General features: G+C 49.8%; 10 protein-coding genes across 10 annotated transcripts; 5 read left to right on the forward strand and 5 right to left on the reverse strand.

Moving 5' to 3' along the window:
* The first annotated feature begins 1 nt into the window (after position 1).
* BO87DRAFT_374817 (cytochrome c1 heme lyase CYT2) lies at positions 2-1,101 on the forward strand. Its single transcript, XM_025622875.1, has one exon. The coding sequence runs from the start codon at positions 75-77 to the stop codon at positions 942-944; it is 870 nt and encodes a 289-aa protein (XP_025481943.1). The 5' UTR covers positions 2-74; the 3' UTR covers positions 945-1,101.
* Positions 1,102-1,304: 203 nt separating this feature from the next.
* On the reverse strand, positions 1,305-2,198 carry BO87DRAFT_303700 (SNAP receptor PEP12; the record flags this gene model as incomplete). The annotated part of the gene is made up of 2 exons (XM_025619254.1): positions 1,305-1,829; positions 1,902-2,198. The coding sequence occupies 2 exons, from the start codon at positions 2,196-2,198 to the stop codon at positions 1,305-1,307; spliced, it is 822 nt and encodes a 273-aa protein (XP_025481944.1).
* A 421-nt stretch (positions 2,199-2,619) lies between these two features.
* On the forward strand, positions 2,620-4,712 carry BO87DRAFT_395329 (nucleoporin NDC1; the record flags this gene model as incomplete). Its single annotated transcript, XM_025625177.1, has 3 exons — positions 2,620-2,752; positions 2,822-3,089; positions 3,152-4,712. 3 exons carry the CDS (start codon positions 2,620-2,622, stop codon positions 4,710-4,712), a joined length of 1,962 nt encoding a protein of 653 aa, XP_025481945.1.
* Positions 4,713-4,792: 80 nt separating this feature from the next.
* BO87DRAFT_239730 (uncharacterized protein) lies at positions 4,793-5,252 on the forward strand. The gene has a single exon (XM_025618830.1). It carries the CDS (start codon positions 4,873-4,875, stop codon positions 5,173-5,175), a length of 303 nt encoding a protein of 100 aa, XP_025481946.1. The 5' UTR covers positions 4,793-4,872; the 3' UTR covers positions 5,176-5,252.
* Positions 5,253-5,979: 727 nt separating this feature from the next.
* Positions 5,980-8,113, reverse strand: znfA (putative C2H2 finger domain protein; the record flags this gene model as incomplete). The annotated part of the gene is made up of 2 exons (XM_025627208.1): positions 5,980-6,478; positions 6,537-8,113. 2 exons carry the CDS (start codon positions 8,111-8,113, stop codon positions 5,980-5,982), a joined length of 2,076 nt encoding a protein of 691 aa, XP_025481947.1.
* Positions 8,114-12,653: 4,540 nt separating this feature from the next.
* On the reverse strand, positions 12,654-13,150 carry BO87DRAFT_374820 (uncharacterized protein). Its single transcript, XM_025622876.1, has one exon. It carries the CDS (start codon positions 12,932-12,934, stop codon positions 12,686-12,688), a length of 249 nt encoding a protein of 82 aa, XP_025481948.1. The 5' UTR covers positions 12,935-13,150; the 3' UTR covers positions 12,654-12,685.
* Positions 13,151-15,927: 2,777 nt separating this feature from the next.
* dspC (dual specificity phosphatase YVH1) lies at positions 15,928-17,425 on the forward strand (the record flags this gene model as incomplete). The annotated part of the gene is made up of 4 exons (XM_025619252.1): positions 15,928-16,054; positions 16,095-16,326; positions 16,574-16,924; positions 16,987-17,425. The coding sequence occupies 4 exons, from the start codon at positions 15,928-15,930 to the stop codon at positions 17,423-17,425; spliced, it is 1,149 nt and encodes a 382-aa protein (XP_025481949.1).
* A 3,222-nt stretch (positions 17,426-20,647) lies between these two features.
* Positions 20,648-21,562, reverse strand: BO87DRAFT_239845 (AAA-ATPase Vps4-associated 1 family protein). The gene is made up of 2 exons (XM_025618831.1): positions 21,391-21,562; positions 20,648-21,272 (listed from the first exon to the last, which is right to left on the reverse strand). Exons 1-2 carry the CDS (start codon positions 21,505-21,507, stop codon positions 20,814-20,816), a joined length of 576 nt encoding a protein of 191 aa, XP_025481950.1. The 5' UTR covers positions 21,508-21,562; the 3' UTR covers positions 20,648-20,813.
* Positions 21,563-21,777: 215 nt separating this feature from the next.
* Positions 21,778-23,602, reverse strand: BO87DRAFT_355004 (putative acyl-CoA thioester hydrolase). Its single transcript, XM_025621313.1, has 5 exons — positions 23,206-23,602; positions 23,082-23,146; positions 22,733-23,029; positions 22,497-22,678; positions 21,778-22,444 (listed from the first exon to the last, which is right to left on the reverse strand). Exons 1-5 carry the CDS (start codon positions 23,512-23,514, stop codon positions 21,891-21,893), a joined length of 1,407 nt encoding a protein of 468 aa, XP_025481951.1. The 5' UTR covers positions 23,515-23,602; the 3' UTR covers positions 21,778-21,890.
* Positions 23,603-24,190: 588 nt separating this feature from the next.
* BO87DRAFT_355009 (L-lactate dehydrogenase) lies at positions 24,191-25,848 on the forward strand. The gene is made up of 4 exons (XM_025621314.1): positions 24,191-24,448; positions 24,520-24,571; positions 24,618-25,669; positions 25,720-25,848. Exons 1-4 carry the CDS (start codon positions 24,334-24,336, stop codon positions 25,764-25,766), a joined length of 1,266 nt encoding a protein of 421 aa, XP_025481952.1. The 5' UTR covers positions 24,191-24,333; the 3' UTR covers positions 25,767-25,848.
* Positions 25,849-25,984: the final 136 nt, after the last annotated feature.

A 25,984-nucleotide genomic window follows, 5' to 3' on the forward strand; every position in this document is an offset into this window, starting at 1 on the left:
CATCCACTCCTCTCGCTCCAAGTGTCGCGGCCGGGTCTCTGTTTGTCACTCCATCCCAATCCTCACCTACAACAATGGGTGCTGGTGCAAGTACTCCGTCACCCGAGCCGCCTGCGGCTGGTGTATGCCCTGTTGATCACAAAACTCGCGAGGCCTGGTTGCAGCAGCACCAAGCATCTGGCGGCGCTGCACCTCCTCACCCTCTACCCTCCGAAGATGGACAGGAATCGAAAGGCAAATCTCAGAGGCCTCTGTCAACCGACCGTGAAGTGAGCAGTATACCGCGCGCCATTGACCCTACCTCCCAGCCGTCGAGTGCCGACTCGTCAAATGCGCCTGCGTCACCTTACGCTGCCACGGCCGCATCGCATGGCACCCCATCCAATGCAGAAGCTGAAACCGGTCATGACCCGAACACTGGAAACTGGATCTATCCGTCAGAACGGCAATTCTTCGAAGCTCTTGTGCGCAAGGGCAACACTCCTAGCTCTACAACCTCCGCCTCCGAACTGGCGACTACCGTCGCATCCATCATTCCTATCCATAACGCCGTCAATGAGCGCGCCTGGCAGCAGATCTTGCAATGGGAAAGCCGGGCCCCCATGTCGGACCCCGGTAGCAAGAAATGTGGAGGCCCAAAGCTGTATGCTTTCCGCGGTCTGGGTGTCGACCCGCAGTTCCTGAGCCCCCGTGCCCGTATAAATAACCTGATGGGCTACCAGCTTCCCTTTGATCGGCACGACTGGGTTGTGGAGAGATGTGGTGGTGAAAGGATCGAATATGTCATCGATTTCTACCAAGGGAAATCGTCGGGTGCAAACAATGCTCCCGGCCTGGCTGCCAATGCTGGACCCGGCAAGCTCAGCTTCTACCTGGATGTCCGGCCGAAACTGAACACAGTGGAGGGCTGCCGCATGAGATTCAGCAAGTTTATGGGACTGTAAAGCTCCCCAATGTTTTTCTTCTTACGCTGCATCAGAGGCGAACAACGGAGTTTTGGGAACGGTCTTGGGTAAGCAACGCAGTGTACAATTCGTGTATAACAGAAGCTATGTATGATATAGAGCATGGGAAGATAGAACGGCAAATGTAAATAGAACATCCTCGCTCCGTATGCGCCTGAGAACCCATAGCGATCGACGTAACAGAACACAACAAGCCGCCTGCAGTAGCGAAAAAAGCACAAGCACATGCGTAAACGTACATCGAGAGGATATCATCAAGATAGGGGACAGTCATGATATGCGACATCCGGTGTCGTGGTTGCGGGAGTGGAAGCGAGAATACCGAATTAACGCTCAAGTCTATCCCAGGGTTGCCGCCAGGACGATGATAGTAAGGATAACAGCAAGAATGACAAGCAGACAGCAGGCCTTATTGCGCGCATTCTTCTGGTATCGGCTGGCGCTACGGAGCTCGACGTTTGCTCCACGAGTGTCATCGCCGACTCGTTCGACATTCTCACTGATAATGTCGAGCTGTCCACCTTGCTCATGAACAATGTGAGCCACGTCCCGGAACAGTTCATTGAGTTCGCCAACACTCTGCTCGATGTTGCGGATCTCAGCCTCGCGCTCGATAATGAGGGCCTCCTGGAAGTCCACTTCATCCTGGTTCGCAAGGCGGGGCTGTTCCTCCAACAATTGCTCTTGCTGTTGCTGCTGCTGGTGATCACCCCCGGAGCCAGGGTCCGCTTCGTCTACGGCAGTCCGCGCTGCTGCAGCAGACGCTCGTTGCTTCTCCAAGGCACGACGCTGAACGGTCTGGAACTCTTCCAAGGTAGCTTTGAATTCGGACGATAGCTTCTGTTGAGTCCATTTTTGGGAGGGCTGGTGAGAAATACATTAGCATTGCTTGTCCGATCGCAGCGCACTGGGGTGATGTATTTGGGTGTCACATACACTGACATCCTCCCATGTTTGGACCTTCTTGATCCCATCTGCGACATCTCTGAATCCCGCCCGAGTATCCTCCAGAAGCTTGTGGACTCTCTCGCGCACACGCTCGGTGTCTCGTCTCGTTCCCAGAAGGGCAATCTGATCGGACAACCGAGTGATGTTGGAGGTCAGGGTAAACAGCTGGTTGGAGAGACCCTCGGTCAAACGATGGAATTCGGGGTCATCGCGATATTGGGGATCGTCGGAGCGACGAAGAGTTGTAGGCTGCGCCTCTAGCGAGTTCAAGCGATCAAACGACATGGTGGAATGAGATGCGACAGTGGATGGATGAAGGTGGGATCATCCGGCCGATGCAACCGGCCGGTTGTCTTCCTGCTAAAGTAGTAGTACGTTATCGCTGTCAGGTGTCAATGGTTGCCTGGCTGTGTGGGTGCCATGATTCGCAGGCAGCCACTCACCTGACGCCATCGATGGCTGGTGGGGTGTCACATGACACGGCGTTTGTGGCTGGTGCGTGTTTTGATGCTTTGCCCGAAAAGCTTCACTTTATTGTCGCATCCGACGCCGACACTCCTCGAAGCTCCACTTGCCCCCCTTCGGAGCTTTCCGTCCTGACAGGCCGACCGGATACTTCAATTGTTTTTGTCACCTGATCATGCAGTGAAATTTTTTTGTCTCTTCTCTCCCTAGAGATCTCACAGTCCCTCTTCCACCTTGCACCATGGCTGTAGCACAGCCTCGCCCGTATCGGCGCATCTTGACCTCTGCGCTGCACAGACGGTTCGTTCATGCGTCGGCACTGGCGCTTTTGGTCTGCTATGTAGTGGCATTCGCTATTGGAGATAAATCGTCCTGTAGGTATACACCAACACCGGGTAGCGTTTGAAAAGTTGTGATCGCTAACCACCTGGATGCCTCGATAGTCTTATGGGCTTGGTTCCCCATTGGAGGATGTGGAATTCGCACAGTTCTTCTCTTCCTATGCAGTCTCGTCGTCTTCGTCCTCCGTGTTGGTCAGATGCACATCGGTGCCAGGACAACCTCCTCCCCTCTCAGCACCTTCAAATACCTCGTTCCCCTCGACGTTATACAGACTTTCGGCTGGTACTTGTTCTCCGCCTGGTGGTTTAGTGAAATCTACAGGTGGTCTTCTTCAAGTACTGCACACCTTGAGTTGGTGAACAGAGCTAGGTATGTTTCCTGCGACAACGAGCTTAAGCAATGTCTCGGATTTGCCTAACTAGTAATGGTAGACCTCACGAACGAGCAAGCTTGAACGAAAGAGCGATCTACCTTTATACCTATCACTTTCTCCTGGCAGTCTCGCAGTCAGTGGCGCATCTTTACTACGACTACGATCGTGTCCCTCTTCCCGTTGCCAGGAGGGTCGCTGGCTCCGCTGATGAAGATAGCCGGCTGGAGCTATCGATCTCTAAACGCCTTCAGTCAGCGTTGCCGCAGCTCATCAAGGATGGGCTGAAACGGAGTATACTGGTTTCCATTCTTTGCCCGTTCGCGTACGCATTCGTCCTCCGACGACCGGCATGGCGCACCACTTTGTTCTTTGCAAAGCTGTTCTGGGATTTCCCGAGATCTGCCGCAAGCCCTCCCGGCGTTATCCCGCCAATCTTCGGAGTTATCGTGCGCACTTTGATCTCAGGAGGCCTCCTAGTTCTCTGCTGGCAGACAGCCAACCTCTTTTTCTCCGTGTTCCTCAGCAAAGAGCCACTCAAGCGAGGCCAGCCCTTGACGGCCGAAGCCAAGGATCCCAACGGCAGCCTGCTGAATGGACTAAAAGCAAAGAAGGAAACTGTTCGCGCCTTCGCATTTTGGGAGCTGTACTTCATCAGCCAGAGATTTCCTGATCGCCGGAAAGCCATCTTCAACGACATCGATCGCGAGGAGGGGGCAGCTTGGTCGCAAATCTTGCAAGCCGCCACAGATGTGATCACGGGCGTTACCACTCGCATCAGCGAGGCCAAGAACCCATCATCCGGCCCTAAGCCCGGGCCAGTCCAGCAGTCAGAGCCCGTTCTTCACTCCCTGCCACGGTTGACAGACCCCCCTAAAGCGGACAACATCTTCGCTCCGTCTCCCAAGGCATCAACCCGCCAACAGAAAATCGGCGAAGCCTTCACCACCACCGCCAGAGCTTACGGCAACTCCCCAGACTGGACGCCTACCGCACGCGCCAGGGCCCGCGATGTCTTGGACCGCGCCTCCTCCGCCATGCTGAGCCCGGAACGCAAGCAGAAGCTGCTCGGTTCCTCCCAGGAGCTCAAGATGCTCACCGCACCATCAACCAGCAAGCCCGAGAACCTGCACCCCTTCCTCGCTCAGCTCCTCCGCTCCCCATTAGGCCGACTCTTCCGTCAAACCTACGCTCGTCGCCTCTCTGGCATTGTCCTCGGCACACCCCACGCAACCATCTGCTCCGTCATCGACGCCACCGAATCCCTCACCTGCCTTCTCATCAAGAGTCTCGCGGAGGACCAATACGGCAAGGTCCAAGCCGACGTGGCCACCGTCGTACGCCTCCTAACCGATACCATCACGGCCCTCGAACCTTTTATCAACGGTGGCCTCGACGCCCACTGGACAGACGTCAACTTCCCCCCATCCAGCAACCCAGAAGCGCAAGCCGCGGCTCGCCGTGTCCCCGACGTCGACCTCGTCCTGGACACAATGAAAGCATCCCTCAAGGACCTCCTATCTTCCTTCGGTCCTTACTTCAAGAACCTCGGTCTTGGACCCAAGGACTTACGACTGGCCAAGGAAGCCGCCGGTGTCGTGGAAGAGGATCCCTTTATCTAAGGGTAGTGCGCGTAGGCGCAGGCATGTAGTGTACGTATTGCTTGGGGATTCTGATTCGGGAGTTGGAGTGTGTCCTTGCTTGTTTACTTAACCAATTTTTAACACATCACATCACCCATTCAACTCCAAACAGAGTCACATCTGTTCCCTGTTGGATGGTATGGTCTACCTAACTGGCTCCATCCATCTAGAGCGCCACGATCACGTGCTAAAATGGATGAAGTCAGTTAGCTTCGACTGTCACTTTCTTCATTCTCGTTACCTTTCGATGTTATCGTTGTTGTTGTTCCTTGTGGCTGGTATTCCTTTCATAATGCCCCCCTCCCCTTTCCGTTGGAAAAGTTACGACCTAGACTCTGTGGGTTTTGGCTATGCATTGCTCTGGCGTTTTAGTGGGCAGGCAGTCAGTGAGTGTGTAACTGACTGTATGTATGTATTATTTTTACTTGTTTACTTGATTTAGTGGATGAGAGGGTTTAGAGTTCATTAACTACTACTTACTGACATGAATTTCCCGTGGTGCAAAGGTCTTCTTCAATGGCTTTACTCGGGATAGTAATCAGTATGTAGATGAGGAGTGTCCATCCGTCCATAGATGGGATTTTAGTTCTTTCTTAGTTCTACTTAGGTATATACATATACCTAGCACTTAGCTAGGTTCAGAGACGTTCTAACATGGACATACATATTCCAAGACAACAAGACAGGTACTAGTAGGTAGACGGGCGCATATTCGAAGCAATCCCAGCTGGCCCAATCACCATCGCCGTACAATGCTTGCAGGTGTGGGTGAGGTTAAAAGAAGAAAGAAAAAAGTGACAAAGGGAAGAAGCAAGAAATCAAGCAGGCCATTAATGCAAACCCAAACTCACGATCAGCCGCCCCGCCAAGAATCATCCGTCCAGGACTCCGAGTTTTGTTATCGCCAAAGAAACAGATTTGAATAAAGCAAGATGTTTCCGTCATGTCACATCAATACCACTGTGCCCCGAGATCCGTTTTTAAAGATTCCCCCCTTTTTCCGGTGAATTTTTTGATACCTAGATTCCCCGTTATATGCTAAATGCGTCAAAGATTCAGGACCACAAATGGAAAATCCCCGTTGAACGCCAGGTTGATCACGGGCGCAGTGATGAAATAGTTAGGGAGAAATGTGTGTATATATATGAGAGAAGGTTAGATGAAGCATACTCTTGCTAAGAGCATTCGCCTCGTTCAGCAATCGGCCGGCGTGGGCATAATTAGTCCCCGCGAGGCACATTTGCTGTCAGCAACCACTGAGGACCTCGTTGATCTTATTTGATGCAAGCGTCCCACTTCCGTTGCCACCGCCATTCTTGGGCTCGGGAGGTGCTTCTTCCTTCATGCAAGCGTTCTCTAATATGTTGGTCCACTTCCCGCTCGTACCAGCATGGCTATGTTTCAGATGCTGTCGGAAATGGTCGGCACGATAGAACTTCTTCGCATTGTTGCACTCTCCAAACTTGTGCACTGCTGTAAGATGCTCGAATCTGCGGTCCCAGTCTGGCTGTGGGAAATTCGGGAACTCTTCACCACAGTACCCGCAAATGTCGTGAGAAGGCCCAGGGCTCGTTTGGGCTGAAGAAGACGAGGGATGGAACGCTGCTTGATATCCAGGAAGGGCTGCGCAAGACCAAGAGTGACGCCGCAAGTGGAGGGAATTCTGATGACGCTCTGCCTCGTTCTTGTTCTTGAAGCGGTTGTTGCAGTATAAGCATGAGTACTGCTTCTCCATCTCATGGGCACTGTGAAAGATGTTAGACAAAATAACCAGCCGCGACTAGAAAACGAAATAAATCTTACCGAAGTTCCTCTGGACTGTCGAACTTTTTGGGCTTCTTAGGACAACAATCGCAAATATACAGTCCGCCCATCTTCGGTCCTGCTGGCTTTGGCAGGGCAAGTGTCGTTTGCATGGATACTTTCCGAGCAGTGTCGACGCTAGATGGTTCCAAGGTGCCGGTACTTGGGGGATTTCTCGAGATGGACGGGCCCGGAAGATTCACGGGAGAACTAGGGTTGAGAATCGACTTATCATGGAAGGTGTCAAGGTCGGAATTGGGCGACAGTCCCCCGGGTGAGCGATCATAGCTCGTCATGCTGCTTCCCCCTAGAGAGAAGGCCGTCGAGGAGTAAGACCCAGAGGTTCGTAGGCTCAAGGATGAAGCAGCTGAGAGGCTTCCGTGACTGGGCGCATAAGGAACATTGACCAATAGAGAGTTGCCAAATGGATGGCCACTTGTCCGTCGCTGGGAGAGGTCCCCGTTACTCGTGGCCACGTTAAGAACATGTCTATCGCCAACAATTGGCTCACGGGGAGGAGAGGACGCTCTCCGCTTCGTGCCTGGCTTGGTGGCTTCCAAATAAGGTGGCGTTGCTTGTCGGACATTAAAGATTCGAGGGGGAAGCGATTCGTCAGTTGAAAATTCGCCTTCTATGTCAGAGAAGACGCCTTGGTCGTAGCTTCCTCGGTTTGATCGACTGGGCAGACTGGTGGTTTCGTCGTATAGGGGAGTCGTTCCACCGCCACGACGGCGCGAGAGGTCGCGCATGTACCCTGGTTGGTCATAGTCCACCGCAGACGATGGGGCACTACTCTCAACGCTTGGACTCCGCCCTCCGACATAATCTTTCCAGCCAATCTTGGTCCCAGGCGATATCCCACCCGACTGGTAGCTACTCGGCCACCTGACATCAAGACTAGACCCCTCGGAACCACCGGGAGAAGGGAGACCACCAAAAGTCCTCGAGGGTATAGTGAGGGTTGAAAGTAAGCCCTTGTTCTCGCTACCAGAGCTGATAGACTGTCGTGGAGATAGCGGTTTTCCTATTTTCGACAAGAGGTGTTGGTCGTAGGCATCTGATGAATCCTTCACGCTTCGTCGAGAGAAGTCTCTCTCCCCCTTCAGAATCGGGCTGGGAATGTTGACTGAAATGGCGTTCCGGAACCCTTCATCCATCGGTGGTGGGGGTTCAATTCTGATGTGGGCCTCGGGACTCCTAGAGAAAGGTAAACCGCTTTGTCGACCATCTAACTCGTCGATAGCCATTCTATCGCTTTGAGGCGAAGCTTCCGGGCGACGGTGACCGCCAAAAAGACTAGAGTTAGGATTTATCGGAGCAAGTTTGTGTGGTCCTCTAACATTTGCATGCAGCCAGCCAGCGTCGTAGCCGTCCTCAAGGTCACTGATTCGGGGTGGTGGTGGTAAAGGCGGAGGAGCGAGATTGCTCATTGAATTCGTTGGAATAGGCATAGGTCCCGAAAACGATTGCCCGGGCATGTTACAAGGCGATCTGGCGGGGGAATGCTGGTGTTCAAAACTACCACTGTTGAAGTCATACACGTTAATCGAAGGAGGCGCAAGTCGCGGAATGTCCATCGTACACAAGAATTGGCGAGAAGCTGTTCATGGACAACAAAAAGGACGGGTCAAGGACGTGTAAGCGTGCACTGGCGTAGACGATACAAAGCAGTGTATATCGTTCTGGTGAATAGCTCGCGAAGCCGGAATTAAAGAACTGTGACGAAAGATCGATGTTCTTGACAGAAGAACCTGCTTCTAAGTTTCGTTCCAAATGCTGCGGGGGTTGTCGGTAAAGGAGTGGACGAAGTCAAATGGTTGTTCTGCAGCAGGGAAGTGGCAATCCGGATAGATTAAGCTTAAGTCCTGAGTAGTCAGGTGAATTTGATCGCATACAAATTATCGAAAAAGAGCACGCTACCTGACTAGGAAGAACTTAAGTGTTCTCTTTGGAAGGAACCGTTGAAAGTACCAGCGATCAACTGTGTTAGTGGCTTTCTGTCAGTTGGGCACAAGCTTGCGAAACTGTCTGTGTGCCATGAAACTGCCGGATAGCGGCAACTTAACAACGAACAGCGCAGAGACCACAAAACATGCTGAAGGACTTTGACTGGAATAGACTGGCGCTCGAGGATAGGTGCGGATTGGATTGGATTGGATTGGGTCGAAAATGAGAAGAGAATCAGTAAGAAAGGGGCTGATTCTTCAATGCCTGCACCTGGAGGCTTGAAGTTGATCGAGACCTGAGGGTGCTTTCTCTAAGAAAAACCGGCTACTCGGAAGCGAGCTAGTTGGCGCGAAAAAAAAGGCGAAGTAACAAGAGGTGAAAGACGAGGAGAAAGAGGCGAAAATGGGATGTTGTCAGAAAGCTGAAAGTCACATGCACCTATTCTCAGCGACGAAAAGGCGGATTGAGGCGCAATGCTAATGGCGGCGGAAAGAATGGCTCGAGGGCGATGGCGGGCGGAGGTCGCGGAGGCGAAAAAGAAGACCTGCAGGCGCTGTGGTGGAGGTACTGGAACTGCCGTTGCTAGGCGCAGCGGATATGAAAACCGAGAACAGAGGTGAAGCTTTGGTAGCGGATCAAGAAAGTAAGAGACGTGGTGTAGATGTAGTAGATAGATAAATAGATAGGTTGATGTAGAATGGGCAGAAAAATGGTGTGGTTGCAGACCCCGGCCTTACGGTCCCTACAAGGCTCGGGGAAAGGAAATGGGCTGTAATTGCAAGGACTTAATTCCCTGTTTTTCGTTTGTCTCACAGTCGGGGGGTTCTCGATTTGAGTCTCGCTCCGTAGGCACCCAAGAAACGGGCAGAATTCAAGGCTGAAAGGGGGGTAAATGAAGAGGATAGTAGTTGATACGGCCAGACAGAGGAAGTTGAAGAGAGGAGAAGAGGGAAGAAGGCAAGAAAGGCAGATAATATTAAGGTCGTCTGCGATGATGATACAACATTGGTATTTGAACATCCGTTTCAAACTGGAGTTTGGTCCGAGTGGGCACCTTTGAAGTTGGGCTGGCCAACGGGAGCAGCGTGCCTTTTCCTTCAATGTCACGGCGGTAATGCACGCAGCACCAGCGGCAAATGAAATTTGCAAGGTCAGAAATCCGAAGGGGGGTCATGTATGGAGTATAATACCTTCTAGTACCGGCCTACCGGGCTGGATGGAGCAGAGAAGCTCCAGCGAAGGAGACAAAACAGCAGAACCAGGAATAAATAACTAACATTTATATTTATCATTCGAAGCACTGATCGCAATAACAATTATTCTAGTCGTTCTTAAAAGCCATATTATTCATTCACTCGTCAGCATTTCCGTTTCTCCATCCCCCTTTCCCTCGTTTTTTTTTATTTTCTTTTTTTTTAAAAAAAACCCCCCCTCCTTTTTTCCCTTGCCTTGTTTGACCATCATCTGCGAAATCTACTTGCCGCTCGTCAGATTACATGTGGTGGTTATTGCAGTACGGCAGAACGTAAAATTACCAGATACATACAAGACAAGGGCCTTTCTCCCCAAAGTCAAAGCAGCCCGGAAGGAATCATAACATCCAGAAAGAATCTAATCAGACAACAAACCACACAACCAGCCGTTCAAGGCAACTGGAAATTGTCTGTTCTCCCCACCATTAATCCGATATTCTTTTGATATTCCTTCAATGGGGACTTGTCAAATCACTTAACCTAATTCTCTGGGCTCGAGAACCGCGCCGTTGCCACAGCCCGCGCGGGATAGTAGGAAATCGTCGACCAGTTTGTATGGATCGGCCAGGATGTTAATTTAATCGGAGGGTCTTTAAAAGTAAGCAGGCGTAATCGCAGGAATCATTTAATATCAGCTTGAAGGGCGTCATCTATCAGATCGCTTTAGTGAGGTGCAAGCGGTATGACACACCCAAAGTCATGCTCACTCACTGAAGCTTCTGCGAGCCTTCTACGCCGTCCTTAACGATACTATAACCTACCTTCCCGTTTGGGATTTCCCTACGAAAGTCTAATCCGCCTTATGTCTTCAGACCATGCTTATGCGTGTCCCGTATCGACCTCTCCACCTTGCATACTGCCATGCAGGCGGAATTCCGTAAGGCAAGTGCCTCAAGAGGAAAATAATTCGCCCGCCTAAAAGGATAAGAAGGGTGGGATTATGTGAGTGGATTTTGCTTGATACCCCATATACCTCGATATCCATCGTCACCCGGGTTAATTAAAGGTGAAGCTGGTCAATCCTCAGAGTGATAAGAGTACAGTACTATTGACGGCAGAAAGAGGGGACACGCATTGGATATCACAGACCAAGTAGTCCCCACGTGTCTGGGTTTCTTTTCTTATGATTTTCCCCCCTAGTCTTTCCCCCATCCGCAAGGCGGCAAATAAACAACACAGGATGGATTATGACTGAAACCCGAGCAGGCATCTTGTGTACCACAAAAGGTATCTTGTTCGACCTGGGGCTACAGGAATGATGAATTAGGAAGCTTGGATCCAACAGACCGAACCGAGTCAGGGAACTGCAGGTGGAAAGCGGCCAGGACTTATTCCAGATGCAGAGCGGTGAGGCCTCGGGCTAACTGGATTGGTTCTGACAGTGCAAGGACGACTGGGGACGGTTAGATTGGAATGAGGCAGTGCTGGTAGTTCAACTTTTAGTGCCATGTTGATTCTTCGGCACTCTGCTCAACTTGTGTCCCACTGGATACCAGCCATTACCTCTGACAACGTCTCATAGGCTCGTCTTCTTTCCCCCCCCCTTCTCCAGTCGATGCTCCATTACTATTACTTACACCATTGGGTTGTGGTGGGAAAGCAAAAGGTAAAAAACAAGGTTTTTGCCCGTCATCAGATAATGAGGGCGCGAAGATTTCAGGACACAATAGTCAATCAAAAAGTGGCAGGTTGAATGGGTTAGAGGGGCCCGTTCTCCACGGTGGTGACTGTGGTGACTCTTAGGCGAATGCCCCCCATGCAATTGTAAGCAACATTTCTCAATTTCAGTCCAAGGCGACCAAGTTCTTGTCAGGTACCTCTCATCGGCTTAGCGCTCATCCCAGAAGTTCCGGTGATACTAATATTGCGTCGAGTGACTGCGGGTCATACTAGATACATACAGTGAGTGGTACACTCTCATTCTGAAGAACTGAATGTTTCAAAGGAATTTGATAGGGGAGCATAGAATACGGAAAACACTGGGGCTGGCTAGCCCGATCTCAAGTATATTATCAGAGTCATTATTTTATGTCTGCTTTTTTTTACTTACCCTTCTGGGTGTACCTTCAGCCCGGTACACAGTAACTAACATGTAGAAGTTGCCAAAAGCGTGGTATGCAGCAAATGTGGTTGCTTTGCTTTGCCCATTATTTTCTCCGTCGCCTTACCCGCGCGCGTCCATTTTTCGACAAATACAGGGACAGCATCATTTTTAAGTTTTACGAAAATTATCGCCACCTTTTGTGTTTTTCCTTTTCATCATCATCCTGCTCCTTCATCGTCATCATCAACATGATTATAATCATAATCACACAATTACCTCCCCAATTCAGGGATAATTCCAGAAAAGAGGTCCATCAGTTCATCCATCCAAGGTAGGCAATAACTCAGCAGAGGCAGGGGCCCTAAAGCCGACCAGGCCGGAGTAGGGTACCGAGTGCATCCTAGGCCCCAAGTGTACTTTTCCAACCGACTCCAACTTTCCATGGCGCCCCACCGTGAGTTGTTGCGGAAGACCGTCACAACGATTATTAGTGGCCCTGTTGGGCTTGACCCACTGCCAATCATGGTCTAGCGGGGTCCACTTCTGGCCTTAGATACATGCACTGCCACATTGCTGTCATTTGGCATTTCCCCCCGTCGCACCTTGCGATCCGAGGAACTCCCTGGAAACACTGGCATAAGGGGATGTGTGTAGGAAAAGAAGGGGGGAAGGGCGGGCCATGAATTCTAGGTAATCAATTTTTCAATAATTTAATTTTCAAAGGGCTGAAAATTAAGCGAACAGTGCTTGCTCGTGGAATTCAACATAGAGGGGTGGGTGGGTGACTATCTATAGTTGATAAGTAGATAACACTCTACGGTGAAGAATAGCAACAGGTAAGAGACACAATGCCAAATACTTTGTAGTAACAGACAAAAAGAAGAGAAAATACTCCATAAACTGGCCTAGGCAAAAGAGAGACATGGAAATTCTGAACATAACTGCGGAGTTAGCCAATTTTTCTCTTCATTGATCTTGTTTCTGCTCTCCTGTGGATCATCAGTTGATTGTCCCTTCCCTCTCTGATCCAACTTTCCCTGCTCGCCCTTTTCGTCTCCATCTGTCTCTCTCTCAGACTCCCAGCCAGCTGGCCAGCAAGCAAAATTGGCCCTCGTCTCGTGTCCAGTCCCATACAGGTAAAGTAAGTAACCCATAACCCGGACTTAACGGATCGGATGTAACAAGCGAACTTCTATCCGTCCTCCGTCAGTTTTGAGGTACCAGAAAAAGGTGTCAGGACTAAACTGTAGAAATAAATAGTAAATATAATAATAACGAATAAAATAGAATAAATAGGAAAGGGGGGAAACAGATCTGCGTACAAGGCAACTTTTCTTGCAAACAACAAACAGTTTAGTCTACTATCCGACTCTGGTCTGGCTGCACATTCATGAAAAATGAAAGTTATCTAATTCGTATTGTCAACAAGACAAACTAAACAACCCCCATTTTTGCCACAATCAGCCTGAATTCCTCCTGCATGGACCATATTTCACGAACCTATTGTGTAAAAATGCAATCAATTAATGCGCACCACCACCACCACCACCACCACCACACACACACACGATTAATGACAATCCACCACTCAATCTCTACGGCCAAGAAATGGGGCTGGGAGGGGGAGACTCAATAAAACTTCTTTTCCCTCTATAGTTTTCTAGTATTAGTTTCCTGCTAAACTGCTATAGATACAACTTTTTCTTGGTCGAATCTTACGCGCCCACCGACAAAACCCAACCTAACTAAACTCAACCGTCGCACAGACTGAACACGCACTCATGCATCCACAGCTTAGTTAGTTAGTAGTAGTTACCCAGGTGGTTGTAGTGGTGGCAATTCGGGGGAATTACACCGTTTGTGTGTGGTGGCACTTCGGTTTTACCTCGCAGGAGGTTACTACTCCGTAACTATCCATCTATTTGATTAAGTAGGTCCTTCAGGAAATTCCAATTATCGGACTTTATTGGCCCGATTCGTGCAGGGCAGCAACACAATGGGACAACTAGCATGGGCATGCAAGGCCAATGAGACCCCCGGTCGCTTGTGTTCTATCCGCCTAGCTACCTACACTACTATACTAACTTAACTTCATAGATTCTTAGTGCAGCAGGGGTGGGACATCAGATAACCATGTCCTTTTTGATAAGTTACTATACTACCGTAAGTACTAAGTAGGTTATTAATGGGCTGGTTTGGATGGCTCGTCCGTTGTATTGACACCACATACTGTAAGAGGCAGGTACAACAGGTTGAAAAGAAAAAAGGATAAGGCAACCCGCACAAGCAAGGAAAGGAATGTACGAAGGAGTAGTAAGTAGTAATAATTGTCCGAGGAGAAAGGTCGGGTTAGGCTTAGCATCTCTCGTACAAAAAGCGCCGTCAGCCTTAAGCCTTAAGGGGCTGCAGACTAAATCTCGTGCACAGGCCGTGTCTTGAATTAGTGATCGATAGTTGATAGGTATCATGATAGTTTCCGACCCTGCAAAGCAACCATCACCTGCCGCACCTATTTCTGGTCATATCAAATGATTTGGTCGTATTTGGCATGCTTCAGTCCTGTCGGGAATCCATTTAATTTGTAAGGCTGCATATGTGGACTAGAAGCCAAGTCATCAGACAGTCCACAACCCACCCTGCAATACGGTTACCCTGCGGGCTTTCTGGGTAAAATATGGGTGGTTGGTTACACTGCGATGATAAGATAGCCCTTGTTTTCTGCAGGTGGGTAGCAAGTTGTTTCTAAATGCGGTTCATGCTTGCTTCTTCTTGTCCAAGTTTTATCGACTTCTTGATTGGTCACGGGAGACTGAATCAAGCATTATCTACCTAGCAATTACCTCTTACACGCGCAGTGGACCAAGAAACCTGGTTGTTTCTTGGCCTGTCAGTGATTAACGCTTGCCTGGGTCGTACCTATGCATTACCATTCTCGGCGACTGAAATTGGTTGGCAGCCAATAAATGCCAGCAATGGATTGATTATTGCTGGATGGATGGATAGAACACGTACTTGATACGTACTACAGGTAGGACTCTGCTTTAGCCAGGCAAACCACGTCTCACCGAATATGATACAATCAGGCGCTAGAGGATTCACACGCCAAACTATACCTGCGCATAGACCATATAATTGGATTGCACACTCTTGACCATGATACCACTAGCATTCACTTCGGCCGGACTATAGTGCGATTTCCATTCCAGACCAGCTTTCGAAGCCTTGGCAGCAAACAAGGCCTAAGCGATGAGCTAGATCAACGACCGGAACCGGCGAATTCTAGTTGCTTGGGTAGGCACTAGACTAGTATTACGAGCACTAGCATCTGAGCCTGACTGACCGAGGACTATCTAACTATCTACCGGGGACTGCCTTGGCCTCCTCGGCTCTGAATGTGACGGATCAAACGACTATTGATTTGGTCGAGATCGTCTCGATAGTTGCAGTAGTACGACAAGGCCTTTCCTGGTTTCCTATCAAAAATTGCCGCTTCAATTAACCAGACTGATACGCCAACGACGTTAGGCCAACATTGCTCCGGACATATCACGCCCTCTGAGCCAGCGCTTCTGTGCCACCAGGGGCCTAGATGAGGATCACGCTGGCAGCGGGAGGGACCCGGGGATCCAGGAGCTGGATGCGCTGGCTAATGGGGAGCCAATTGCATGTCACACATCTTGTAGACTTGCGGGATGGATGAGGGGTAACGAAGTGATTAGAGAAACCAAGGGGGCTGTGCAGCGTGTAATTCACTCCTCTAAAAGAATTATTGCCAATGATCGTATAGAGGAAGAGCGTAATACGCTGGGCCAAGTCCGTGCTGCATGCCAAAGCCGGCCGAAGGAATGACCGTTAAGTTATGCGGGGTCTGTCTTAATGCCTTAGGTGTCAAATTCCTGCTGCTGTTATGTTACCCTTACCCTTGCCCTACACCCTAAGTTTCTTTTTACGTGCCGCCATTGCAGGATTGCCTCCAGCCAATCAGGTGCCGTCACAATTTCTTGGCGCCATATCGAATGTTCAGGTCCGATCTTGGCTATCATTCATGGCCACTCTGCCTCTTATCATCGTCATACTCTTTCGCATCGTCGACCCGATCTAGAGCCATCATTATTCATCTAGATCGCTGTTTCGATAGACTGTCATCATGGCGATGAATCAAATTCCCGGACAGAACATCTATGTTGGAGGGTTGGTTACCTTGTCTCTCACTTTCTGTTACCATACTAAGCCTTCCTTTGGCCCGTCATATGATGGGCCAGGGTCCAAGAGGGGTTATAGCGCTCTGCTCTCAGAAAGCTTGCTAACACCGAGTTGCACGTAGCATACTGGCACTCAAGAACAAGGCAGCCTTGACTCGAGCAAACATTACACATGTTGTTTCCGTGTTACGCCTCCAACCAGCTGATGATATCTTCGAGTCTTTTCAACACCACTGCATAGAGGTCGACGATGTCGACGATGAAAACTTACTAGAACATTTCCCAGCTGCTGTAAAGTTCATCCAGTCCGGTCTTGATGCCGGCGGAGGAGTGCTTGTACATTGGTTAGTTTAGTCCTTCCTTGTTTATCTGCTCTTAGGATATCTCCACATGTTTCCTTGGTAAGACCTGGTCTCAGGTCTTTACCCAGGACTGGTACCCTACCCCTTCCTATTACTTTAGTCCTGTGCTTTTATAATGCCTGCTGAAGCCGTGCTTTAACATCACGTGATCCATATTGTCCACTTGACCTTGTGTAACAAGGATGTTCGATTGCGCTTCGAAAATGACAAGCGTGCTGACTGTTAATAGTGCGATGGGAAAATCCCGATCAGCCACTGTCTGTATCGCGTATCTGCTCAACCGTCAGCCTAGCGCACTGACACCAGAGTCCGCTCTTGACATCATCAGACAGAACCGACCGCTATGTGAGCCAAATCCTGGGTTCATGGAGCAGCTCTCCGTCTACCATCAGATGGGATGTCCAGATGATGTTACCAGCCACCCCTTCTACAGCCGGTGGCTTTACCGCCGCGAGGTGGAGGAGAGTGTAGCATGTGGTCGAGCACCCGAGATGAAGTCCGTGCTGTTTGAAGATGAGCAGCCGCGCCAATCACAGGAGCCTGCGGGTCGTATGACAGAGATCAAATGTCGCAAATGTCGGTTAGTCTCAATTACGATCCTTTCGAAGCTTATCTATGAGCTCCTCCTGACCACATCACCAGGCGCAAGTTGGCGACCACGCAATTCATCATCCCTCATACCACTCAAAGGAACGCCAGAGCATCCACGGCTGATTGTGCTCATGTCTTCTTGCACCCACTGACGTGGATGCGCCCGTCGCTCTTTCCTGGCACCGATGGAGAAACCTCCAGCTCGCCTTATGGAGCGCCGCCAGAAGACGCCCCTTTGTCTGGCCGTCTGACCTGCCCCAACTCGTCCTGCGGAGCTAACATTGGCAAATTTGCCTGGCAAGGTATGCAATGTAGCTGCGGCGAGTGGGTTGTCCCTGCGATTGGCCTTGCAAAGGCGAGAGTGGACATTTCCGAGAGGGTCAACATTATCCGCGGACCAGGCAACTTACCAGCTGCGATGGGCATTCGTCTGCCGCCTGGAATGCGGTCTAATCCCACGGATGAGAGCAACGGACGCGGAAACCTTTAGACTTTGGTAGCGCTACCTAACGTTGACTTCGCCAGGGGTAGATCACGGCGCAGCAAGGCTCCGTCAGAAGTCTAAGCATGCTCGTTGATAGGCTCCCTTAGCCACGTCTTTAAATGACGAACCAGCGGGTCGCAGAGCCAAATTACGTCACGTGGCATTAGAAGCGACGCCATCTGATTCCAAATTTTAGGAAAACGATAGTTGAACTGAAAACAGACAGAGATGGTCCGTGAATAGACGGGCCACGCACGCAAGTGTGGCGTTCAGAGCTTCTGCTATGGTATGCGGAGGCTGGCGGAATAGCCCGAATCCGTACACTATTGAAGGCACAAAAGGAAGGACACAACGCAGCTATGCACAATATAGACTCGGGTCTAGACTAGATTTGGGTATGGTCTGCGCTCGACAGGTTTCAGACCCTGATGCCGATCATCCCGCGACAAGTTGGAACAGAGAGCAAGGTCGAGATAGACATACAGTTTTACTACTATCGGTCCAGCAAGCAAGAACCCAGCCAATGAGAGCAAATGCACCACACTAGCTTCAGCTATCCCAACTCAAGCCTCGGCGGCTACAAGCCAGATGATCTTGTCAAATCAGTTAGCCTAGAAGGACTGATTGAATTCAGCTCGTGTCGGGTGGGAAAAAAGAAGGGAATGAGAGGGGGGGAAATTGTAGAACTTCTAAGCGCTAGGACCTGTCAGGATCCAGGGCATAACCCCACCGACCCCACGAGGCTGTTTTAAGGCAGCCCCACGGGCCCCAGCTAGCAGCACCCAATCAGGCGGTGACGTAAGACCCGGGATCTGCGAAGCCAAAAGGGCAGATCGGGGAGAATAAAACAGAGTTCTCGGGGCCTGGCACAAGTTCCTGGGCCTCCCCGATGACTAATGATTCCCGGCGCGCGCGACAACTGTAACTTGCCAAGCCTGCTGCTGCTTTTCTGCTCATCCGGGCTAGGTTGGGGGGGGGAGAGAAGGGTGGGTAGAACTAGCGAAGGTCTAGGCTGCTTCACTAGCGCCGGCACGGGGGCTGTGCAAACTGCTCTTACGCAACTGGGGCGCGCTAGCCATGGATGAGCTGATCCCGGGCTGGTACATACCGTATTTTGAAGATTACCTTTCTTTCCGGTATTGTTGTGGTGCAGTAGGACTCTCTGTATTTTCATTTCAGCTGTATTAATGCCTTGTATATACACATAGAATGGAGTAGTATAATGAAGTGGCAATCCTGCATTCATCATCATCATAAGTACTTACTTACCTGCCTAAACAAGTAGGTTAGTAGCTACCAACTACTCCCGGATAATAATCATTCTCTCACGCCCCATACCACGAGATTCTTACCTTCCCATCTACGAAGTACTATCAAACACCTCTCAAACACAAACCCCCTTAAGCAATATAGCACTATACTCTCCTCTACCTCCCACCCTAATAAAAACAACTGTACTTTATCTACTTCTACTACTACTACCTAAAGTATTCTAGTCTCCGCCCTACATGACGTCAATCTCATCTCACGATCATCACAAGTAGAATAAATACTATCCAGTAGAGACACAGTATAAGATATAGTCGTTAATCTTGGCGTTATTTACAATACACCTCCTCATCATCATCCCACCAACCAAACCAAACCCCATAAAAACCAGAAACAAATAATAATAAAACAATGATAATAATAAAGAGAGGGATACCGATATAGGGATAAATCTATTCCGCCCTACAGGGCAAAAAAAAATAACCACTACTATCTATTCTATCTATATCGCGGGCTGAAAAATGGGGTTTGGGTCGGGGGGTCGGGGGGAACAACTACTAGTTAACTAGTTGGTTAGTTAGGTCAGGGAAAACCTAACCGAGTCACCTCGCCTCACCCACCCCCTTACTATGGGTATATATTCTGTGCAGTGTGTATAGCTGAGTGCATTAAGAACATGGGACATTAACACGGAGAGTAGAGGAGAGAGAGGAGAGAGAGAGAGAGGGGCTAAGAGTTTAGTCCTGGATGATTGGGATTGGGTGATACTAAGTTGCACTGCCTCGTTTGGGGATCCACTGCTTTGCATGAGGAGTTTCCCTTTTCTTTCTAACTAACTATCTTTTTTCTTAGGGGAGTATTATTTTATTACTCTGTAGGGGAGTGGTCAGGAGGGAATGAGGGGTGAGTTATTTATCTGCCTAATATGTGTATTACAGAGTTGTTGATGGGTTAGATGGATGGTTACATTGTCTATCTATATTGTATGTTGTATGTTGTATTTATCTAACTACGCATGCATCACATCGATGCTTAATTTCATCGCTTATGGAGCATAGTGCATGTGACGGGTTTCTGGGCATGGTCCGCGCGTTTTCTATTTCTCTGTTTTTCTTTCTTTGAGGGCGCTTATTTCTGGGTTTGTTGTAGGAGGGAGCCGGTACGGTTGTTCTTCAATACGAGCGGTGCAGGTTGCTTTCTGATTCAAACACAACTCGGTCATCTGCTTATGTCTTATGAGTACTACAAGCTCCGATCGGGTTGCTGGATTAGGCTGCAAACCCTTGTTTGTAGCCTTGTAGGTTTTGACATCGCGTAAGGCTGTCAGACGCCCTGCGTTCTCGGCTCCGTTAGGCAGGCAGTTCGCTTCTAGAAGCTATGGTACTTCCGGGATCCGTTAAGGCTGTGCAAAGTGTCTCTTAAGGCTTCCGTGTCTTGCCGGAAATGTGAGACAGCATAAGCTGTTTCCGGTGAGCCGCGTAATGATGGCTATTCTCTAATGGGCGAGGACGGATATGAGTTTCTGGGTGACGAATATGTCGGTAAGGAGCTGAGCGATCGTCGCTTGAGCTGAGTAATAGTGATGTAGTAGCTAGGCATAGCACTGAAGCCGGTATAGCAGTTGTTGTCTGTATGGAAGTATTGACTTGGTCGTGACATGTGGCGTGTCGCCTTGCAAAGCGCGGTGACAGTTTCTCACGCACGAGCAGATGTACTCGCGTCGCGAACCCGTGTGGAATACACCGACTATCCAGCGGCTTCAGATATCTGACACTGAGCTCCTCATCAGCCATACATTCATCAGGCGATCACATCCAACTCAATCCAGGCCGTGCAACTCAAGCCCGAGACAACCACGGTGAGCACCGAAGGATCCAGCCACAAGCTAGACATACCAGGCGGCCCAGGAGGTAAACTGTAGGCGCCCGTCCACATCGTCAGCATTCCTGCATCCATCCACAAGAACATTATTATGCAGCTCCGACTCAAGCTCACAGCCCCCCAGTCGGGACAGACGGGAACAGAGAAGGATCCTGCAAACGCTGACGATTCCTTCTAGCCATCTCAGCATTGCGCATCCTGTCGATACGCATCTGATAGAAGTTCCTACGCAAATCAGCAAACATCACATGGGAACCCATACAAGAGCGAGAGAAATACTTATGCAACGCAAATACCCTCGGCGAGTCATCCGACGAAGTGGTCGATTTCTTGATACTTTCGATCTATGATATGTTAGCGAATACATGTCAAGCCAAGCAGGAACATAGAAGATAGAGATGTGAAGAGAAGAACAAACCTTGTCATCCCGTTCCCTTTGCAATTTCTTATCCTCCTCATCCCCCTTCTTCGTAGCAGACTTATCATCCTTTTCCTTGTCTTTATCATCTTCCTTCTTATCCTTCTCCTTCTCAGCATCCTTATTCTTCTTCCGCTGCTGCTTCTCCTCATAATCCTTCTTCACCCTCTCAATTTCCCTCGCCATAGCCTCTTCTTTGGCCTTGGCGGCCGCCGCTTCTGTATCGACAATAGGAGAACAGAAGTGGCGGTCTTGGAGGTGAGAGGGGCAGACGTAGAAGAAGTCCTGATGCATACTTAGCCAGTGTCCAGACAGGAAAATTCATTGTTCAAGTAATAAACTATAATCATATATCTCAAAAGGGAAACATGGAGATTTGAGGGGAGTGAAAGGGGCCTCATACCCGATTATCAGGCGTGATTAATACACTACTCGATGGCTTGTAGCAAATGTAACATGCTTTGGCGGCTGTGTCTGCTACTCGGCGCAGGTGCCAGATGTTTTGGAGGGACATTGACATGGTGTCTATTCTATGTATAGTTGGGTTTGGGAGTGTTTGTTAAGGAAGTAGTGAGGGATTGTTGTTTTGGTTTGGTTTGGCGGGGAATTGATCGATGATGTCATGTGACAGGGGCATAGATTGAAAAGATGGACGTTGGTACAATATGAATTTCACTATCGTGCTGCTACTATGCGGTAACTAATAAATATCATTGTTAAATGTAATTTTAATGACACAAGCATAAGTTGTCTGAATACGTAAAGGTTCACATTGAACATTAGTGTTGACCTGAATATGTTGACATGACAACTTACATATCACTACTATGATACAGAACGAACCAACTGCAAAACATCTAAAAGTCTACACTATCCACCGAAACTCCATACTAATAATAGTATCTACTCCGTAACACTATCCTTCAATCCTCTCAACGCACTCGGCTCCTTCGACCCATGCAACATAGCCGCCGCATTTTCCGACCGTCTCCTAGCATCCGTCCAGATCATAAACTCATTGTAACTTTTGGGCATGACCTGCACATCCTTCTCTACGAGGAAGGTATAATTGAACATTCCCGTGGGTTTCTTAGTTCCATGCTCCACATCTCTCACCTTCGTGTCCACCCGCACTCGCACCTTCGTGTACTTGCTCTCCACGCCCTCGCGTTCCAGCGGCTCCGTGTACGCCACCGTCGCGCGCAGATACAGCACGCTACCCACGGGCACGGAGTTCTCGAACGTGCTAGGGTCCAGGGAGATGAAGTTGGGGCGAGAGTGCGAGAAGGACGCGGCGCAGCAGAAGGCAAGCTCAAAGGTCTGTTTGAGAAGGAAGCCACCGAAGATCATGAAGTTGTGGCGGTTGCGGTCTTGGGGTTGCATGATCATGGCGGATTTGAGCACGGTGTCGCTCATGAAGACGTTGTTGGAGGGCCGTTGGGCGGGGTTTTCGGGGTCTGTTGTTCGGTTATTGATGATTTATATATTGGATTGGTGGAGGGCACTTACTGAGGTAGGACATTTCCTTCGTCCACATGGAGTGAATGAGGTTACTCTCTTCCGCATCGGGGGCTGTCTCGAGAAGACTCTTGGATCGTAGTGCCTTCTTGGCCTGGTAGTTCTCTTCGCCTTGCTTGAAGAGGAGACGCTCTTCGGCTGTTTCGACCACTAGGGGGGCGATGTTGACGGGCCTGAGGTGCCAATGTTAGTACCCAGACGGTTACAGTAGAGTAGCATCGGCTTACTTCTTCGTCGCAGGATCCAACGACACCATCGTAAACGCACAGGTGATGAGCACATCCTCCGGCTCAACCTCCTTTCCCGGAGCAGGAGCCTTGGCCACCTGAATGGAGATCTCCATACTAGAGCGACCCGTCGCATACGTGACCTGACCGCTGAGTTCGAGGTCACAGATCTCCATCAGCGGATGCTCAATGGTAATGCGATCCACGGCCGCCGTGACAGTAGTGACCGAGTCACCAGCATGTCTGTAGGCAATGACACCCGCCAGCGCATCGAGGTCCATAAGCAGGGACCCCAATCTGCATCCATCAGTAAATCATCACCGCCAAAATAGATATCAGAGGCACTCACCTGATATGTCCCGAAGCATTAAGATATGTATCAAGCAGCCATTTATCCTGAGCCAAAGGCAGAACCTAAAGACAGACCCATAAATTAGCTTGTCCCCCCCTCCGAGGTCAGCAAGTGCACCTACGGCGCTATAATAACTATCCGACATCTTCTTCGGCGTCATATCAGGTTTCGCCGAGGGCGTAGCAGCAGCCCCCTGACTAGACTTTGCAGTCTCGCGACTTTTCGTGAGTGCTTCAATCCAAGGAGTCTTCACTCTCATAGGCATCCAAGTAGGTCGGAACGCGGCATTGTGTTGACTGGGGTGAAAGTCGCGGGCTGAGAGCAGAGATCGGTGCGCAGGTGAGCGGACACTGCTACTTAAGCTGGTCGGGGTGTTGGTAAGGCATTTGGAGCGCGACGCGGCGGAGCGTCTTGTACTTAAGCCGAACATGGTGTGTTCAATTCTCTTCTGTCTATCCGAATGAATAGATTTCTGGATATAGTGTAGAGATGCAAAAGTGAAAGAAGAGACAAGTATGAATCAAGATGATGTGTCGAACACGAAGATGAACTTTCGGCTTCGGTAGTTGAAGCGGATCTCCCGACGGCTGTTCCGGCTCCGGCTTCAATGGCCGGAGCAAGTCGGTAACGCGAGAAAGTATATTTCCCTGAACTGACATGTCGGGTTCGGTATGGGCAAGGTGAGTCATTAATCTATATTTACATTCCTGCTGTGTAAAACGGAGGTAGAATGATTCTTTTACTTAGCAAAGGGATGAAAGGTGAAGTTGAAGTAGAAAATGAATCGTGATGATCCCGACTACTGTGCAATGACATCATCGCCGCTGCTCTCCTCCGATATCGACCATCTCATGCACTAAAAGGGGCCATTAACAGGAGCAACTATGCCGCCCGTGAAGAGGGAGCTACTCTGTACCTGAGTTCCGGTGTGACCAAGAGAGAGAGGGACTGCGAGTCAGGCAGAAGCTGATCTTCATGCCAGTTAGCTGGGTGGCCTCAGGAACCAATTTGGTTTCTCGCCCGAGAGCTGCGTCAAGGTGAAGTCATCCCAAGTATAAATTGGACTTCTAACTTACTTTGTATATCTGTTGTGGTTTTTCTTTTTTGTTCGTAGTATTGCATTATAGAATATCTTTGGTATATCTCTGCAATTCGTCTATATCAGATAGAATCTCCATATAGATCACATCTGTCTATACTTGATTTGTCTCTATACAACCGCAAGAAACATTGTTTCTATACTGCAACCATGAGTGACCCAACCAACCCCAACATTGAGAAGCGAACTACCCCCCAATGGGCTCTGTACCAACGTGAGAACTTCTGGAAAGTAAACGATGGCCAAACTGTCCCGTTCAACACAGGTACACACCACTTCCACATCCCTACTCCATCCCACCTTGCTTGCTCGCTGACAAGACTATCTGTGCAACAGACCCCAGAAAGCTCGAAGAGGAGGCGCACAAGAAGCTAAGCCAAGGAGGCTGGTATGTAAATTCCACTTTCTCATAGATGCCTCATTAACCCATCCAGGTTCTATGCATCCTCCAACGCAGGCATGTCCAACACCCACCTCGCCAACCGGCAAGCCTTCTTCCGTCATCGGATCATCCCCAACCAACTAGTGGACACCAACCAGCGAGACACCACCACCGAGATCTTCGGCCACAAAGTATCCGCCCCGATCGGCTTCGCACCCATCGGGATCAACAAGATCTACCACCCATCCGCCGAGCTCGCAGTAGCCAAAGTCGCCGGCGAACTCAACCTCCCCTACTGTCTCTCCACAGCAGGGAGCACTCCCATCGAGAAAGTCGGCGAAGCCAACGGCCAAGGCAGCCCCCGTTTCTTCCAGCTATACATGCCACATGATGACGAGCTGACCTTGTCCCTGCTCAACCGGGCCTGGAAGTCCGGATTCGATGCGCTGATTCTCACAACTGATACCTGGCAATTGGGCTGGCGACATGACGACGTCGCCAACTCCAATTATGCCTTTTACCGCGGCATCGGGGCGGACCTTGGCTTGACGGATCCGGTGTTCCAGAAACGGTGTCGCGAGGCGGGCATCGATCCGGAGAAGGATGTGGTGGCTGCGTCGGCCAAGTGGATTGATTCCGTTTGGCATGGGCGTGCTTGGTCGTGGGAGAAGATCCCCTGGTTGATTGAACAGTGGAAGAAGATTTCTGGGGGTCGGCCGTTCGCTATCAAGGGGATCCAATCTGTGGCGGATGCGAAGAAGTGCGTTGAGTATGGGGTCGATGGTATTGTGGTGAGCAATCATGCGGGTAGACAGGTGGACGGTGCTATTGCGAGTCTTGATGCGTTGGAGAATATTGCCAATGCGGTCGGTGATCAGGTTTACATCATGTTTGATTCTGGGGTTCGTGGAGGCAGCGATGTCGCTAAGGCGCTGGCTCTGGGAGCTCGCTTTGTTTTCGTCGGTCGGCTCTGGATCTGGGGTCTTAGTATCATGGGTGAGGAGGGGGTTCGTCATGTGATGAAGTCGCTGTTGGCCGATTTCGATATCTTGATGGCTGTTGGAGGGTACAATAGCGTTAAGGACTTTGATAAGTCTATACTAGGTAAGGTGATCAGGATGGTTTCTTGGGATGAAAGCTAATGGTGTTGTCAGAATCGTACCCGAAGTCATACACACTCATCCCGGACAAGGTTCTTTAAATATCCCTGATAGTGGATAGTGGATGGCAGATGCAATGTTTTATACCATTTCGTTTAGATAGGGGTTATCGCGAGTAAGCACTGATGAAGAATGAAAGTTGTTTGATTAGAGAAAGACTTCGAATGTAAGGTAGTATGACCCGCACGCTGTCCAGACTCTAGAAAATATGCAGATACAAATCAGCAGCAAGTGTAAATAATGCACACGTTTCCCGAGT

This window comes from Aspergillus neoniger, assembly GCF_003184625.1.
Source record: "Aspergillus neoniger CBS 115656 unplaced genomic scaffold BO87scaffold_9, whole genome shotgun sequence".
In the NCBI taxonomy this organism is placed as follows: domain Eukaryota; kingdom Fungi; phylum Ascomycota; class Eurotiomycetes; order Eurotiales; family Aspergillaceae; genus Aspergillus; species Aspergillus neoniger.